General features: G+C 45.3%; 1 protein-coding gene across 5 annotated transcripts in view; it reads left to right on the top strand.

The window, feature by feature from the left end:
• The window catches only part of NVL (nuclear VCP like), a 67,543-nt gene extending 62,120 nt beyond the window's left edge, over positions 1-5,423 (top strand). For 4 of the 5 annotated variants that reach the window (XM_075339078.1, XM_075339076.1, XM_075339080.1 and 1 more), the window contains 4 exons: positions 2,996-3,072; positions 3,719-3,807; positions 4,301-4,371; positions 5,117-5,423. In XM_075339078.1, the coding sequence (XP_075195193.1) occupies positions 2,996-3,072; positions 3,719-3,807; positions 4,301-4,371; positions 5,117-5,170 (291 nt within the window). In that variant the 3' untranslated portion in view covers positions 5,171-5,423. The remainder of the gene's footprint in view (positions 1-2,995; positions 3,073-3,718; positions 3,808-4,300; positions 4,372-5,116) is intronic. The other variant, XM_075339077.1, reaches the window with a different exon arrangement.
• The last annotated feature ends 13,977 nt before the right edge of the window (positions 5,424-19,400 follow it).

Genomic DNA, 19,400 nt, shown 5'->3' with positions numbered 1-19,400 from the left:
GTCCTCATCCAGTTCATCGGTTTGAAAAGGATTTGCATTTGTTGGATCTCGTGAGAGCACTCAGAATCTACATTTCCCGCACGGCGCCCCTGCGCCGCTTGGATGCACTCTTTGTCCTTGTCGCTGGTAAGCGCAAAGGGTCGCAGGCTTCCAAATCCACCCTGGCTCGATGGATCAAGGAACCAATTCTTGAAGCCTAGCGTTCTGCTGGGCTGCCGGTTCCATCAGGGCTGAAGGCCCATTCTACCAGAGCCGTGGGTGCGTCCTGGGCATTACGACACCAGGCTACGGCTCAACAGGTGTGCCAGGCAGCTACCTGGTCGAGTCTGCACACTTTCACCAAACATTATCAGGTGCATACCTACGCTTCGGCGGACGCCAGCCTAGGTAGAAGAGTCCTGCAGGCGGCGGTTGCCTCCTCGTAGGGGAGAGCTGTTTTGCAGCTCAAACTTGAGGTATTAATTTACCCACCCAGGGACTGCTTTTGGACGTCCCAATCGTCTGGGTCTCCCAATGGAGCGCCGAAGAAGAAGGGAATTTTGTTACTTACCGTAAATTCCTTTTCTTCTAGCTCCAATTGGGAGACCCAGCACCCGCCCTGTTTCCTTCGGGATTTTTGGTTTTTTCGGGTACACATGTTGTTCATGTTGAACGGTTTCAGTTCTCCGATGTTACTTCGGATTGAATTTGTTTAAACCAGTTATTGGCTTTCCTCCTTCTTGCTTTAGCACTAAAACTGAGCAGCCCGTGATCCCACGGGGGGTGTATAGGCAGAAGGGGAGGGGCCTTACACTTTTTAGTGTAGTGCTTTGTGTGGCCTCCGGAGGCAGTAGCTATACACCCAATCGTCTGGGTCTCCCAATTGGAGCTAGAAGAAAAGGAATTTACGGTAAGTAACAAAATTCCCTTCTTTCCTCCCAAATTTTTGGGAGGAAAAGTGCGTCTTATAAAGCGAAAAATACGGTATTTGTTGTTATGGTCCTCCTTAAGTGACTGCCATCGCAGAGAACCCCTTTAAGTTAATTTTTATATCCTGAAACCAGTAGCGTGGTGACGTTGGATTTGGGCGAGGCGTCGACTCTACATCACTGTACAAGCCTGAAAGGTTTACGTTTTGAGTCAAGATCATCCTATGCGAATATTTGTTATTTTCCTTATATTTTTTTTCCTACGGTATTTCTCCCTCTCTGTATTTTTTTTTCCCACTCCCTATATTCCCCCCTTGTATTTTGCGCCACCCTCTTGTATTTTGCGCCACCCTCTTGTATTTTGCGCCACCCTCTTGTATTTTGCGCCACCCTCTTGTATTTTGCGCCACCCTCTTGTATTTTGCGCCACCCTCTTGTATTTTGCGCCACCCTCTTGTATTTTGCGCCACCCTCTTGTATTTTGCGCCACCCTCTTGTATTTTGCGCCACCCTCTTGTATTTTGCGACCCACCCTCTTGTATTTTGCGACCCACCCTCTTGTATTTTGCGACCCACCCTCTTGTATTTTGCGACCCACCCTCTTGTATTTTGCGACCCACCCTCTTGTATTTTGCGACCCACCCTCTTGTATTTTGCGACCCACCCTCTTGTATTTTGCGACCCACCCTCTTGTATTTTGCGACCCCCCCTCTTGTATTTTGCGACCCCCCCCCCCCCTCTTGTATTTTGCGACCCCCCCCCTCTTCTATTTTGCGACCCCCCCCCTCTTCTATTTTGCGCCCCCCCTTGCACCTTTTTCCACCTTGTACCTCCCCCCCCTCCATTGTACCTTTTTCCACCTTGTACCTCCCCCCCCTCCATTGTACCTTTTTCCACCTTGTACCTCCCCCCCCTCCATTGTACCTTTTTCCACCTTGTACCTCCCCCCTCCATTGTACCTTTTTCCACCTTGTACCTCCCCCCTCCATTGTACCTTTTTCCACCTTGTACCTTTTTCCCCCTTGTACCTTTTTCCACCTTGTACCTCCCCCCTCCATTGTACCTTTTTCCACCTTGTACCATTTTCCCCCTTGTACCTTTTTCCACCTTGTACCTCCCCCCTCCATTGTACCTTTTTCCACCTTGTACCTCCCCCCCTCCATTGTACCTTTTTCCACCTTGTACCTCCCCCCCCTCCATTGTACCTTTTTCCACCTTGTACCTCCCCCCCCTCCATTGTACCTTTTTCCACCTTGTACCTCCCCCCCCCCTCCATTGTACCTTTTTCCACCTTGTACCTCCCCCCTCCATTGTACCTTTTTCCACCTTGTACCTCCCCCCTCCATTGTACCTTTTTCCACCTTGTACCTTTTTCCACCTTGTACCTCCCCCCCTCCATTGTACCTGTTTTCCACCTTGTACCTCCCCCCCTCCTTTGTAGGTTTTCCCCCTTGTACCTTTTTCCACCTTGTACCTCCCCCCCCTCCATTGTACCTTTTTCCACCTTGTACCTCCCCCCCTCCATTGTACCTTTTTCCACCTTGTACCTCCCCCCTCCATTGTACCTTTTTCCCCCTTGTACCTTTTTCCACCTTGTACCTCCCCCCCCTCCATTGTACCTTTTTCCCCCTTGTACCTTTTTCCACCTTGTACCTCCCCCCCCTCCATTGTACCTTTTTCCATCTTGTACCTCCCCCCCCCTCCATTGTACCTTTTTCCACCTTGTACCTCCCCCCCCTCCATTGTACCTTTTTCCACCTTGTACCCCCCCCCTCCATTGTAGGTTTTCCCCCTTGTACCTTTTTCCACCTTGTACCTACCCCCCTCCGTTGTACCTTTTTCCACCTTGTACCTCCCCCCCTCCATTGTACCTTTTTCCACCTTGTACCTCCCCCCCCCTCCATTGTAGGTTTTCCCCCTTGTACCTTTTTCCACCTTGTACCTCCCCCCCTCCGTTGTACCTTTCCCCCCTTGTATCCTTCGCCCCCTCCTTGTTTTCCTGTATATAAACATGCACATTTTACATTGAGTCTCGCTTCCTGTGCGAATATTTGTTGTTTTTATTATTGTTATTTTCTTTTTCTCAGAGCGGCTCTCGGCCTCCGCTCGGCCCGGACGTTGATCTGGATGTAATCGCCTGTGATGATAGATGTGATTGCTTCACGTGAGTGTTTCTCCTCCATCCGATGTGACGTAATAGTGAATTTATCAGAAAACCCCATGTAATAATGTGTAAGAAACCTTCCCTCCCGTTCTGTGCACGCAGCTTCTGTCTCCTCATCCTGTCGCCCTACAAACCGCAGCGTGTGATGATAGAGCGCAGACTGTGACCGCAGGCTCCCACTACACATGGCTTGCAGTCTGTTGCCGTGGCTTGCAGTCTGTTGCTGTGGCTTGCAGTCTGTTGCCACGCAGACACATGGCTTTGCTGAGGAGCTGCGTACACAAAACGGCGTGTTCAGTTTTGCACAGCTGCTTTTTTATATATTGTATGCACCTTTAAAGCTGTAAATTGCAGGTTGCTGATATTCTGCAATATTGATTAGCTCTGTGGCTGACTCAGTGGGTAAATGTCTTCTGAGATAAGCCGTGTGCTCCTGACTGTACTTTGTAAACTGATCTTGAGGAGTCTTTGCCCCGAGTATCAGATCCAAGTGATCTACATTCAGTGTCAGGTCCCCGGGGCCGCGCTGCGCCTGCAGATCTGTATCTGTGTGCTGCGCCGCCATCTCGTACAAGAATTATGGCCACATCCACAGGACAATCGCACACCGGCTGCAACATAATGTGCTGTTTTCTGCCACACACAGGGGCGCCGACCTGTCTGCTCTGGTGCGGGAGGCGTCAATAAGTGCCCTGCGGAGCGAAGTGCTACAGCCAAAGCCTACAGCCCCGAGAGGTGAGTAGAAGTGACTGCACCAGCAGAATAGTGAGTGCAGCTCTGGAGTATAATACAGGAGGTAACTCAGGATCAGTAATGTAATGTATGTACACAGTGACTGCACCAGCAGAATAGTGAGTGCAGCTCTGGAGTATAATGCAGAAGGTAACTCAGGATCAGTAATGTAATGTGTGTACATAGTGACTGCACCAGCAGAATAGCGAGTGCAGCTCTGGTGTATAATACAGGAGTTAACTCTGGATCAGTAATGTAATGTATGTACACAGTGACTGCACCAGCAGAATAGTGAGTGCAGCTCTGGAGTATAATACAGGAGGTAACTCAGGATCAGTAATGTATATACACAGTGACTGCACCAGCAGAATAGCGAGTGCAGCTCTGGGGTATAATACAGGAGGTTATTCCGTATTACAGAGATGTGTGTATTCTAATAAATTTAGCAGTTGAATGTCTCCAGTTTCTCAGGTGACCTATATTACATTTTTCTCAGCAGAGATCCTCGTGTACAAGAAACACTTTGATGAAGCCTTTAAGAAGGTGAAACCTTCCGTCTCTAAGATGGTGAGCGTCGCTCTTCATTCTCTATCTTTATAACATATGGAGCCCTCAGCATTGCTGGCCGTGTGTATCCGGCGGTGGGAGATTGCTCCGTGTTGTGGAGTGTTTGCTCTCGTGCTGAGGAATGAAGGGAATGTTGTCGCTCATGTGACAGATTTGCAGAGGAGGGGGTCTCTGGCCGGTGCGGCCCCCACCCTCCGGCCTTGTCTCACTGAGTACAGAGCTCTCTGCAGTGACCCTCCCCCATACACCGCGGACCTCCGCTCTCACTGATCTGATGGCTAGTATTTATTTTTAGTTATTTGGGTTCTTCTGGGGGTTGGGTGTAATAATTTTACTTAGCTGCAAGTGAAATTAATATATTATATCTAATGGAGTCCTGCAGAATACAGCAGGGGGCGACGTCGGGGGCTGGTTGTACAGACCTCTTGGGTAGGGTTTAGTAGCACAGCCCTCCGCTCCTGGCTGGCGTCGCGGCCCTCGCCCTCCGCTCCTGGCTGGCGTCGCGGCCCCCGCCCTCCTGGCTGGCATCGCGGCCCCCGCCCTCCGCTCCTGGCTGGCGTCCGTAACGCTCCGACTTACACAATCCCTTTAATTGTAAATCAGTATACAGAAGGTTCCTGAGCTCCCCCTAGTGGTGGCCAGATAGAAATCAAAACGTTGTAAGTGCAATGCGCCCCTGTGAGCTCTGGGTGGACGGATCCCAGTATTTGTGACTGTTTCATTCTCTCCTCTTTCCCCCTTGTAGGATCAGATGATGTACGAGCAGCTGCGCCTGTCCCTCACTGCAGGGGAGCGATGAGGATGGAGTCTGCAGCCATCATAGGAGGATCGCCTGCAGCGCCCGAGTCTCACAGCCGGGGTCGTTTTACCCATGGAATGACTGAGGACTCCTGTTTATATCCCTTTTTCACAAAGGAAACGGCGGCTCCACATTCCTGATGACAGTTCTGTATATGAACACGATTGTGGAATCTACATGTGTATTTATAACTCCATCCTTTCACATTGTCCGGGCCGCAAATAAAGGAAGGTTAGGACGGGCTGGGTCGTTCTTCTTTTTATTTGTCACTTTGAAATCCATCTGGTGTTATACTGCAGAGCTGCGCTCACTATCCACTGGTTGTTATTCTGTACATACATTACAGATCCCGAGTTACCTCCTGTATTATACTCCAGAGCTGCACTCACTATTGTGCTGATGCAGTCACTGCGTACATACAGAATGTAACTCAGGATCAGTAATGTATGTACACAGTGACTCCGCCAGCAGAATAGTGAGCGCAGCTCTGGAGTGTAATACAGGAGGTAACTCAGGATCAGTAATGTATTATACTCCAGAGCTGCACTCACTATTCTGCTGGTGCAGTCTCTGTGTAGATACTTTTAGCTTCTGGGCACGGTGCTCTCGGCTGCAGGTTCCCTTTAACCTGTCGGGTACACAGTCTGCACGCTCGCTCCTGTATAGTATTATGCTGTGCCTCTGCAGATCTCGGGCAGGTGCTGCATTGTTCTCTGATGGATCGGTGCATTGTTCTGCCTTTTCCAGTGCGGTACATGATTTATGATTGTATTGTATGAGGGTGACCTGCAGCCGTTGGCTGATTCCTCCATATTCCTGCTCTGCAGTTACTTGTGTCTCCAATGTAATTATCATTGCTGGTGCACAATGGAGAGCGCGTCTAGAGAGGGGCGCAGTCCTGTGCGCTGTCTATAGACGTCCATGGGCCCTTGCTGTCCTATAGAGGCTACGTCCTCTGCACATTGTTGCTTACACTGTGTATTCAGTGGTGGATTAGTCTACAGGCGGACAGAACTACCCGCCATATTGAAAGACGACGCCCGAGGTGCAGGCCCTGGATGCGTTCACCACTGGTTTAAATAAATGGCAGACTCAGCAGTTGTCTAGGACTAAGTGCAAACCTGAACTTAGACAACCAGGGAATGTGAAAACAACCCTTTTATACCTCTAGCCACCAGGGATTTTTTTTTTTAAATAAATTTTATATATATTTCATTTATATAGCACTTTCCATACATTGGCAACACTGTCCCCATTGGTGCTCACAATCTGAGGTCTCTATCTGTATGTTTTTGTAGTGTGGGAGGAAACCCACGCAAACACGGGGAGAACATACAAACTCCTTGCAGATGATGTCCTTGGTGGGAATTGAACCCATGACCCCAGTGCTGCAAGACTGCAGTGCTAACCACTGAGCCACCACAAGACTGCAGTGCTAACCACTGAGCCACCACAAGACTGCAGTGCTAACCACTGAGCCACCACAAGACTGCAGTGCTAACCACTGAGCCACCACAAGACTGCAGTGCTAACCACTGAGCCACCACAAGACTGCAGTGCTAACCACTGAGCCACCACAAGACTGCAGTGCTAACCACTGAGCCACCACAAGACTGCAGTGCTAACCACTGAGCCACCACAAGACTGCAGTGCTAACCACTGAGCCACCACAAGACTGCAGTGCTAACCACTGAGCCACCACAAGACTGCAGTGCTAACCACTGAGCCACCACAAGACTGCAGTGCTAACCACTGAGCCACCACAAGACTGCAGTGCTAACCACTGAGCCACCACAAGACTGCAGTGCTAACCACTGAGCCACCACAAGACTGCAGTGCTAACCACTGAGCCACCACAAGACTGCAGTGCTAACCACTGAGCCACCACAAGACTGCAGTGCTAACCACTGAGCCACCACAAGACTGCAGTGCTAACCACTGAGCCACCACAAGACTGCAGTGCTAACCACTGAGCCACCACAAGACTGCAGTGCTAACCACTGAGCCACCACAAGACTGCAGTGCTAACCACTGAGCCACCACAAGACTGCAGTGCTAACCACTGAGCCACCACAAGACTGCAGTGCTAACCACTGAGCCACCACAAGACTGCAGTGCTAACCACTGAGCCACCACAAGACTGCAGTGCTAACCACTGAGCCACCACAAGACTGCAGTGCTAACCACTGAGCCACCACAAGACTGCAGTGCTAACCACTGAGCCACCACAAGACTGCAGTGCTAACCACTGAGCCACCACAAGACTGCAGTGCTAACCACTGAGCCACCACAAGACTGCAGTGCTAACCACTGAGCCACCACAAGACTGCAGTGCTAACCACTGAGCCACCACAAGACTGCAGTGCTAACCACTGAGCCACCACAAGACTGCAGTGCTAACCACTGAGCCACCACAAGACTGCAGTGCTAACCACTGAGCCACCACAAGACTACAGTGCTAACCACTGTGCCACCACAAGACTGCAGTGCTAACCACTGAGCCACCACAAGACTGCAGTGCTAACCACTGAGCCACCACAAGACTGCAGTGCTAACCACTGAGCCACCACAAGACTGCAGTGCTAACCACTGAGCCACCACAAGACTGCAGTGCTAACCACTGAGCCACCACAAGACTACAGTGCTAACCACTGTGCCACTATTATAGGATAGTGACAGCTACAGTAATCCAGCCTGATCGTAGGAGTAGTCCCAGCATGTTCTATTATCACATGCATTGCAGTGGTCACCAGCTGTTGGAACTACATCTCCCAGGATGCTCAGGCAGTGGCCATGGAGATCCACAGGTTGGCGATCAATGCCTGGGAGTATTCAGCACACTTTTTTTTTTAGCATTAGCCCTTGGGCACGTCACAGAGCTGTGCAGTATAAATCATAGATGCCCGGGCGGAAGGTGCTGGAGGTAACGAGTCTTCATCCCATTATAGTTCCCTCCATGCTCCATTAACGCTCACACGGCAGGTAACTATATACGCTGCTTCCCTCCCCCATGTTCTCAGGTCACAAGACATTGCTGGAAGGTCGGAGCTGTTTACCTGCAGAACAATGCAATCATAGATCTGCTGCCATAAAACCTCCAGAGAAAACTATACAAGTCGGTGCAAAATATAGGAGCTTTTAACACTATCATGACTTTTTACAAATCTAATATATAAAAGTGTGTGTGTGTGTCCGGGATTGGCATCTGCACCGTCGCAGCTACAAAATTTTGCACACTCACACTTCTGGACCCCGAGAGCGTCATAGGCTATGTTTCGAGGGGAAATTTTAACCCCGCTCTTTAGTTTTTCGCCAAAAAACCTGCCTCCATTAAAGTGAATGGAGCTGGGAGCCACAGTGCAGCCAGAACTTCAGAAGAATGCGCAGCCATGCCCTTATATGGAATGTTGGCGTGTCACAATGCAGCCAGGGAAAGAGACAGACACAGACAGGGTAAGAAACAGACACAAAGAGACATACAGGGAAAGAAAGAGACAGGTTAAGAGACAGACACAGGGAAACAGACAGAGAGGGAAAGAGACAGACAGGGAAAGAGATTGAGACAGACAGAGACAGACAGGGAAAGAGACACAGACAAAGGGATAGAGAGAGACAGAGAGATATATACAGAGGGGGAGACAGACAGAGAATTGGAGAGAAACAGAGACACAGTTACTATCCCGGGCGTTAATACATTCTATTTATACATTCTATCCCGGGAATGTTAATACATTCTATTTTGTTAACAGCAGTTATTAACCCGGGCGAAGCCGGGGAGTACAGCTAGTAAAATATATATACATATATATATGCACACACAGACACACACACACAGACATACATACATACGGCTGCTGGTTAAGTTTTCAGAATTTCTTTCTTGTTGCACAGAACTCCAATCCTTAAATAAATACTACCCCTTAAGCTCACAATTTAGATTTCTTAAGGATACAAAAACCAAAAGATAAAATAAAAAAAGAACTGCCTTCAGTCACCACTAGGGGAGCTCATAGGTATTGAGCTCAATGGGAAACCTGTCTTCAGAGAGCTCCCTCTAGTGGTAACCATAGAATGCTTCAGGTCAAACATCAAAGTACTGTTCTGACTTGCCAAGTCTTCACAAAAAAAACCCCAAAAAAAACAATGATCGTTAATAAATATTATGATCCAGCGCACTAATTTATTATCTGACGCTTTACCATATTTTTGCCCTTTGAGCAGTCACCATTCCTTGGTATCAGATAGGAACCTACCTGCAAGAAGCGCTCCCAACATTTTGCTCTGCTGCTTTGGTCAGGAGTGATGAGGTTTTAGTAAAATATGGCTGATTTTTTTTTTTTCTCTCCCTCTCCCAAGAGCTACTCATCTGGACACCTGCAGGGGTTATGTGTGTATTTTTGGTTTAAGAAAATACTTTTTGCAATCAGTTTTCACAAAAAAATTGCTCCGTTTTGACTCTTAGGCTATGTGTCCACGGTAGAATGTACCTGCGGATTTTTCTGCATGAAAATCCACGACTTTCGCGGCAAATCCGCACCTTATTTTTGCCGCGGATTTTTTTTTTTTTTTTTCCCCATTCCATACCCAAAATCCGCACCAAAAATTGACATGCTGCAGATTTTTCCGGATCAAAATCCGCAGCAAATCCGCCGCGGAAAAATCCGCAGCATGGACACAGCATTTCCAAAATGCCATTGAAATGGCTTGGAAGTGCCGCTGCTGCAGATTTTCGGAAAATCCGCGGTAAATCAGCGGCAAAATCAGCAGCGTGGGCACATAGCCTTACACTCTGTGTTTCATTGTCTGTAGCCGGCTGCAGAAATGAGGTAACTGAGAACCCAATAGTGAGCTCCTCTCAGCTGATTTACAGCCACATGGTTGATCTGAATTTTGTGGTCATAACTCTTTATCTTCCGTCCTTGGTGTGTTATCAGGCAGCATGCTGGCTCAGTGGTTAGCACTTCACTCTTGTGGTGGCTCAGTGGTTAGCACTTCATTCTTGTTGTGGCTCAGTGGTTAGCACTGCAGTCTTGCAGCTCAGGGGTCCTGGGTTCAAATCCCACCAAGGACAACATCTTCAAGGAGTTTGTATGTTCTCCCCGTGTTTTCGGGGCTTTCCTCTAGTTTCCTCTCACACGTCAAAGACTTACTGATATGGAATTTAGATTGTGAGCCCCAATGGGGACAGTGCTGTAGATGTATATAAAGCGCTGCGGAATATGTGGATACTATAATAAAGATTAATATTAGAAACTATCCACTTGAAGGAGCTCACTGATGGAATATCAGTTAGCTCATTTTGCAGTCCGTAAAAAAAAGTTTGTTTCTAAATGGTTACTATATAGTTATACAGTTGTTCCTGAAGTGTATACATGTTTACAGCATGGAGCACGGAATAGGAGTCTTCATATTTCCTTACAGGCATCATGCAGGTTTTCTTCTACTTCCTTCCTCCTCCAGGATCCATTTCAATGTCTTGGATTTTCTTGGTAACCGTATGGCGTGGGAATCGCTTCTGTTAATTATACTGTAATTTAATAGTGCCATGTATATAGGTCACATGATGCCTCTAGTGATACCTGCGGAAAGTCAGTTACTAAGTGGGAGTCATCCAGTGCACGACCTACCCAAACTACATCTGGGAAGCACAAGAGTGTCTCACTAAATTAGAATATCATCAAAAAGTGAGAATATATTATATAGAGTCATTACACACAGAGGGATCTATTCCTATATATTATATAGAGTCATTACACACAGAGGGATCTATTCCTATATATTATATAGAGTCATTACACACAGAGGGATCTATTCCTATATATTATATAGAGTCATTACACACAGAGGGATCCATTCCTATTATATAAAGTCATTACACACAGAGGGATCCATTCCTATTATATATAGTTATTACACACAGAGGGATCTATTCCTATATATTATATAGTCATTACACACAGAGGGATCTATTCCTATATATTATAGAGTCATTACACACAGAGGGATCTATTCCTATATATTATAGAGTCATTACACACAGAAGGATCTATTCCTATATATTATATAGAGTCATTACACACAGAGGGCTCTATTCCTATATATTATATAGTCATTACACACAGAGGGATCTATTCCTATATATTATATAGAGTCATTACACACAGAGGGATCTATTCCTATATATTATATAGAGTCATTACACACAGAAGGATCTATTCCTATATATTATATAGAGTCATTACACACAGAGGGATCTATTCCTATATATTATATAGTCATTACACACAGAAGGATCTGTTCCTATATATTATATAGAGTCATTACACACAGAGGGATCTATTCCTATATATTATAGAGTCATTACACACAGAAGGATCTATTCCTATATATTATATAGAGTCATTACACACAGAGGGCTCTATTCCTATATATTATATAGTCATTACACACAGAGGGATCTATTCCTATATATTATATAGAGTCATTACACACAGAGGGATCTATTCCTATATATTATATAGAGTCATTACACACAGAGGGATCTATTCCTATATATTATATAGAGTCATTACACACAGAAGGATCTATTCCTATATATTATATAGAGTCATTACACACAGAGGGATCTATTCCTATATATTATATAGTCATTACACACAGAAGGATCTGTTCCTATATATTATATAGAGTCATTACACACAGAGGGATCTATTCCTATATATTATATAGCGTCATTACACACAGAGGGATCCATTCCTATTATATATAGTTATTACACACAGAGGGATCCATTCCTATTATATATAGTTATTACACACAGAGGGATCTATTCCTATATATTATATAGAGTCATTACACACAGAGGGATCTATTTCCAGTGTTTCTTTCTGTTAATGTTGATGATTATAGGTTACAGACAATGAAAACCCAAAAGTTACTATCTCAGAAAGTTAGAATAATATATAAGACCAACTGAAAAAATGATGTTACACTCAGAAATATTGGCGCCTCCTGAAAAGTATGTGCAGTAAATGCCTCAATACTTGGTCGGGCTCCTTTTTCATGAATTTCTCCATCAATGTGGCTGGAGGCGATCAGCCTGTGGCACTGCTGAGGGGTTATGGAAGCCCAGGTTGCTTTGATAGCCGCCTTCAGCTCGTCTGCATTGTTGGCTCTGGTGTCTCTCATAGATTCTCTATGGGGTTTAGGTCAGGCGAGTTTCCTGGCCAATCAAGCCCAGTGATACTGTGGTTAGTATACCAGGTGTTGGTGCTTTTGGCAGTGTGGACAGGGGCCAAGTCCTGCTGGAAAATGACATTTCCATCTCCAGAAAGCTTGTCAGCAGAGGGAAGCATGAAGTGCTGTATATTTCCTGGTAGACGGCTGCGCTGACTTTGGTCTTGATAAAACCCAGTGGAGCTTCACCCGCAGATGACATGGCTGCCCAAACCATCACTGATTGTGGAGACTTCACACCAGACCCCAGCAGCTTGGATTGTGGCCTCCGCTCTTCCTCCAGACTCTGGGACCGCGATTTCCAAATGAAATGCACAATTTACTTTCATCTCAAAAACATATTATAAACCCCAAATTTTTAAAAAATTCCTTTATTATACCAAAAGCTAAACAGACTCATAGACATAAATACAAACAGTGTCTCAGCTGGATTCAACCAATAAGGGGGTAGATACATAGCAATATACAATTCATCCTTCTTTCACGATTCAATACCTATTTCCCCTCATCAAAAAATTCCTCAGAGGGAAAAATTGCAATTTTTCAAGGGTTTATATATACTTCATACCATTATTCACATTATATATATATATTTTTCATAAACACCTATTAAACTCACCGTCACACAGTGGTTAAGGAGCTGAATACAGAGACAAAAAGATATTTCGTCTCTATATCTAGTTCCAACCCCTATCCAGTTTTAGAGACCATATAACCACCAGCATAACTAATGTCATCCCTGGTCACTCTTTTTGATGTTTTTTATGACCACTACTCGACATCCAAATCACATCCTCAACTGGTCAATTGAACAGAGGAAAAAACAGGGATAACTTTAAAAATAAGCACATCCTGGAATACCCATAGGTTATTCCTAACAGAACCAACACCCAATATGTAGTGTAAACTCATCTACCGAACTGTTATTTTAGATACCGTGCACCCTATAGAATGCCAAAAGGTCATTCTCTACAGAACAGAGACCTAATATCGGCCCGAGGCCATCATCTGAACTGTTAGAAAAAAGATTTTTTCAGCAAAGCAACAAACACATATATGCCAAGGATAATACAGAATGAAAAGTCCAGTAACCATAATATGTTCCTTAATAGGATTCTTGATAGATGAAATATTTATCACATATCCACTTGAGATTATCATATAAAATAATATCCTTCTTCATAGAGGTAGTTGATTTCAGACATGTGAAATGTCACAGGTTCCTTTTGGTAATGGTTAGACACTCTGTGCTTGATAGCTTCACAATCTTGGGATAAAATTTACACCTTACACCTCGACGCGTTTCCCCCCTTGTATGATAGAGCCAAAGGGTTCATCAGGAGGTTTTATTGGTCCATGAGTTTAATATCAATATTCAATATGGATCCCAAAATCACCTCAGATAGAGTATGGTATGCCCAACCGGACCATTACAGCAATCGTTTAAGGGTCCAAGTAAGATGAGACAGTAAAAACTGGCAAAACGCCATGATAGCCTCCGTCCCAGAAAATCCCCAAATGAGGACACCAGCACGTGCTGGTGACGGAGGCTATCATGGCGTTTTGCCCTTTGGCTCTATCATACAAGGGGGGAAACGCGTCGAGGTGTAAGGTGTAAATTTTATCCCAAGATTGTGAAGCTATCAAGCACAGAGTGTCTAACCATTACCAAAAGGAACCTGTGACATATCACATGTCTGAAATCAACTACCTCTATGAAGAAGGATATTAATTTATATGATAATCTCAAGTGGATATGTGATAAATATTTCATCTATCAAGAATTCTATTAAGGGTACTTTCACACTTGCGTTTATTTCCTTCCGTTACAATCCGCCCTTTTGGAAAACAGCGGAATCCGTTAACTGATTCCGCTGTTTCCCATAGACTTGTATGGGTGACGGATTGTACCAAAAGGACCTGCGTTGCTTCCGCTGGGCGACGCTCCGTTGCTTCCGCCCAGCGGAAGGAACGCAGCATGTAACGTTATTTTGAGCAGCGGAATCCTCTGGATTCCACTGCGCATGCTCTTTTTTTATTCTTTAAATCAAACTTTATTTTGGCTCGCGGTGGCCGAACGTTCAGCTGAGCGCCCGGCCGTCGGCAAGCGACCGCGCTCAGCTGAGCGACCGGCCACCGGCATGCCCGGCCACCGGCAAGTCACAGCACTCAGCTGAGCGCCCGCCCGCCGGCATGCCCGGGCGCCGGCAAGTGACAGCGCTCAGCTGAGCGCCCGCCCGCCGGCATGCCCGGCCGCCGGCAAGTCACAGCGCTCAGCTGAGTGCCCGCCCGCCGGCATGCCCGGGCGCCGGCAAGTTACAGCGCTCAGCTGATCACCCAGCGGCTGGCTGCAGGGAGCGATCAGCTGATCATTTACAATAGTCTGCCGCTGGTAAAACTGTAAAAAAAAAAAATCAAAACGAATTGCGTTGTTTTGCAGCATCCGTTGCATCCGTTGTGCCACTATATGCAACACATCCGTTGCATCCGTTACACAACGCAATGCAACGGATACCGTTCAACGCAAGTGTGAAAGTACCCTAAGGAACAAATTTTGGTTACTGGACTTTTTATTCTGTATTATCCTTGGCATATATGTGTTTGTTGCTTTGCTGAAAAAATCTTTTTTCTAACAGTTCAGATGATGGCCTCGGGCCGATATCCCTGTTTTTTCCTCTGTTCAATTGACCAGTTGAGGATGTGATTTGGATGTCGAGTAGTGGTCATAAAAAACATCAAAAAGAGTGACCAGGGATGACATTTGCATAAGTGTGGTTATATGGTCTCTAAAACTAGATAGGGGTTGGAACTAGATATAGAGACGAAATATCTTTTTGTCTCTGTATTCAGCTTCTAAACCACTGTGTGACGGTGAGTTTAATAGGTGTTTATGAAATATATATATATATAATGTGAATAATGGTATGAAGTATATATAAACCCTTGAAAAATTGCAATTTTTCCCTCTGAGGAATTTTTTTGATGAGGGGAAATAGGTATTGAATCGTGAAAGAAGGATGAATTATATATTGCTATGTATCTACCCCCTTATTGGTTGAATCCAGCTGAGACACTGTATGTATTTATGTCTATGAGTCTGTTTAGCTTTTGGTATAATAAAGGAATTTTTTAAAAATTTGGGGTTTATAATATGTTTTTGAGATTAATTTGACCCCTGGAATATATCAAATTGAATTTGAAAAGCACAATTTACTTTCACCTAAAAACAACACCTTGGACACTGAGAACAGTCCAGGTCTTTTTCTCCTTGGCCCCGGTAAGACGCTTCTGGCATTGTCTATTGGTCATGAGTGGTGACACAAGGAATGCGACACTTGTAGCCCATGTCCTGGATACGTCTGTGTGTGGTGGCTCTTGAAGCACTGGCTCCAGCAGCGTCCGCTCCTTGTGAATCCCCCCCAAATTTCTGAATGACCTTTTCTTAACAATCCTATCAAGGCTGCGGTTATTCCGGTTGCTTGTGCACCTTTTTCTACCACACTTTTTCCTTCCACTGAACGCTCCATTAGGCTATGTGCGCACAGTGCGTTTTTCGGGTGCGTTTTTGGCCTCAAAACTGCAGGACTTTGCTTCCCCAGCAAAGTCTATGAGTTTTCATTTTTGCTGTCCGCACACATCTGGTTTTTTTACCTGCGTTTTTGAGTTAAAAAAAAAAAATGGACATGTCAGTTCTTTCCTGCGTTTTTCTGCGTTTTCTGCCGATGCAATGCATTTGAAAAACGCAGCAAAACGCAGAGATCAAAAACGCAGCCAAAAACGCACCAAATCGCGGCAAAAACGCATTCATTTTTTTATGCGTTTTTTCGACGCAGGTGCGTTTTTGTCCGTTTTTAGCGGCCAAAAACGCAGCGTCAAAAAGACGCAGTGTGCACACATAGCCTTAATATGCTTGGATAGAGCACTCTGTGAACAGCCAGCTTCTTTAGCAATGACTTTTTGTGGCTTACCCTCCTTGTGGAGTGTCAATGACTGTCTTCTGGACATCTGTCAAGTCAGCAGTCTTCCCCATGATTGTATAGCCTACTGAACCAGACTAAGAGACCATTTTAAATGCTTAGGAAGCCTTTGCAGGTGTTTTCTGGTAATTATTTTAAATTTCTAAGATATTGACTTAAGTTTTCATTGTCTGTAAGCCATAATCATCAACATTAACATTAACAGAAATAAAGCCATGAAAAAGATCCCTCTGTGGGTAATGACTCTATATAATATATAGGAATAGATCCCTCTGTTTGTAATGACTCTATATAATATATAGGAATAGATTCCTCTGTGTGTAATGACTATATAATATATAGGAATAGATCCCTCTGTGTGTAATGACTCTATATAATATATAGGAATCGATCCCTCTGTGTGTAATGACTATATAATATATAGGAATCGATCCCTCTGTGTGTAATGACTCTATATTATAGGAATAGATCCCTCTGTGTGTAATGACTCTATATAATGTATGCATTTCCCGTTTTGTATTGAATTACTGAAATAAATTAACCCTTTGATGATATTCTAATTTATTGAGAAGCACTTGTATATTTAAGGCTGTCAGGAGACTCACAGCCGCTGCATACATTGTGCTGTGTTCTCAAGAGTCTGGCTCCAGGTCAGACTATAATTCCTGCTGGTCCCAAGTTGTTTTTTTCTAAATCCAAGTAAAACATTTGGCTGTGCATCTATATATCTTTTGATATATATATATTTTTTTTTTAATCTATCTAAATTCAACATGTGGTTCCCGAGATATGGGCCTTTTAGTGCTGATTTCAGTATCTACTAAGGGGGCGTGGCTCACAGGTTCATCGGGGGCGTGTCTTTGGGCTGCTCTGCATAATTAACTTTACAGACACACCCATTAAAAGTAGCACTACATAAAAAAGACCCATATCTCCGGACCTGTACGACGAATTAAAACAAAGCTGCAAACAGAATCTTCAGGGGAGATATGGGGATAAAATAGGAGCAAACTGTCCACTTATGACTTCCTTTAAGGTCACGTTCACACGTCAGTATCTGGAAGCCAAAACTCGGAAAGGACTAAGCAAAGGAAGTGTAAATATTTTCAAATTTGGGATGGAATTGATATATAAAAAAAAAAAAAAAAAAAAAAAAAACACCTAGAAATGGGCATTTCTGTTTTGGTTGGGGGTCCCGCACTGGACCAGGGTCGTGACTATCAGTTGTTGAATGAGTCAACATCAGTGTTCTTTAGCCGACCTCTAGGGGGCACATTTGTGCGTTCGTGAAATGCAATATTGCGGTTTTTATTTTGCATGTGGCTCGGTCGGGGGCTATTTTACATGTTCATTTGCTTGTGTAACATCTGCTGTATTTAGAATCTGCTCATATTTTCCTATGTGCTAATATGTCATGGAAATACAAGAGGAGATAGCACAGGCTGGGGGTCAGTCTGCGGAGAACAAGGGGCCTGGATCAGTCTACTGTGACCAGGACTATTGTCAGGGACCTACTGGAGGCCCCCCGTGTCAGCCATGTTGGTACAGTATACGTATGAAGCCTGTGACTGAGCTTCTTGGGAGATGGGTGATTTACAATACACTGAACTACTGAAGTACGACAGTGTATCACATAGGGAAGCCAGTCCCCTAAAGAGAACTATTAACAGATGTAAAAAAAAGAAGGGAATTTTGTTTACTTACCGTAAATTCCTTTTCTTCTAGCTCCAATTGGGAGACCCAGACAATTGGGTGTATAGCTTCTGCCTCCGGAGGCCACACAAAGTACTACACTTAAAAGTGTAAGGCCCCTCCCCTTCTGGCTATACACCCCCCCGTGGGAGCACGGGTCCTTCAGTTTTAGTGCAAAAGCAAGAAGGAGGAAAGCCAATAACTGTTTCAACAACAAATTCAATCCGATAAACAATATCGGAGAACGTAAGTTATTAACATGAACAACATGTGCACCCGAAAAACAAATACCCTCAGAAAAACAGGGCGGGTGCTGGGTCTCCCAATTGGAGCTAGAAGAAAAGGAATTTACGGTAAGTAAACAAAATTCCCTTCTTCTTTTTCGCTCCTAATTGGGAGACCCAGACAATTGGGACGTCCAAAAGCAGTCCCTGGGTGGGTAAAATAATACCTCGCGATCGGGCTGTCAGGCAGCCCTTTCTTACAGGTGGGCCACCGCCGCCTGCAGGACTTGTCTACCTAGGCTGGCATCCGCCGAAGCGTAGGTATGCACCTGATAATGCTTGGTGAAAGTGTGCAGACTCGACCAGGTAGCCGCCTGGCACACCTGCTGAGCCGTAGCCTGATGCCGTAATGCCTTCAGTCCAGAAGGAGTCGGAAGCCCAGCAGAACGGTAGGCGTGAAGAATTGGTTCCTTGATCCACCGCGCAAGGGTGGATTTGGAAGCTTGCAACCCTTTATGCTGACCAGCGACCAGGATAAAGAGTGCATCCGAACGGCGCAGAGACGCCGTGCGGGAAATGTAGATCCTGAGTGCTCTCACCAGGTCCAACAGATGTAAACCCTTTTCAAATTGGTGAACTGGATGCGGACACAAAGATGGTAAAGTGATATCCTGATTGAGATGAAAGGAAGATACCACCTTGGGAAGAAACTCTGGAATTGGACGCAGAACTACCTTGTCTTGGTGAAACACCAGGAAGGGAGATTTGCAAGATAACGCCGCCAGCTCTGACACTCTCCGAAGAGACGTGACCGCCACCAGAAAAGCCACTTTCTGTGAAAGCCGAGAAAAGGAAATCTCCTTCATAGGCTCGAAAGGTGGCTTCTGGAGAGCAATCAGAACCTTGTTCAGATCCCAGGGTGCCAATGGCCGCTTGTAAGGGGGAATGAGATGACAAACCCCTTGCAGGAACGTGCGTACCTTAGGAAGTCGCGCCAGGCGCTTCTGAAAGAATACGGATAGCGCAGAGACTTGTCCTTTAAGGGAGCTAAGCGACAAACCTTTTTCCAACCCAGACTGCAGGAAGGAAAGAAAAATAGGC

The sequence above is a fragment of the Anomaloglossus baeobatrachus genome, chromosome 3, assembly GCF_048569485.1.
Source record: "Anomaloglossus baeobatrachus isolate aAnoBae1 chromosome 3, aAnoBae1.hap1, whole genome shotgun sequence".
In the NCBI taxonomy this organism is placed as follows: Eukaryota; Metazoa; Chordata; class Amphibia; order Anura; family Aromobatidae; genus Anomaloglossus; species Anomaloglossus baeobatrachus.
This window is presented reverse-complemented; position numbering and strand designations above follow the sequence as displayed.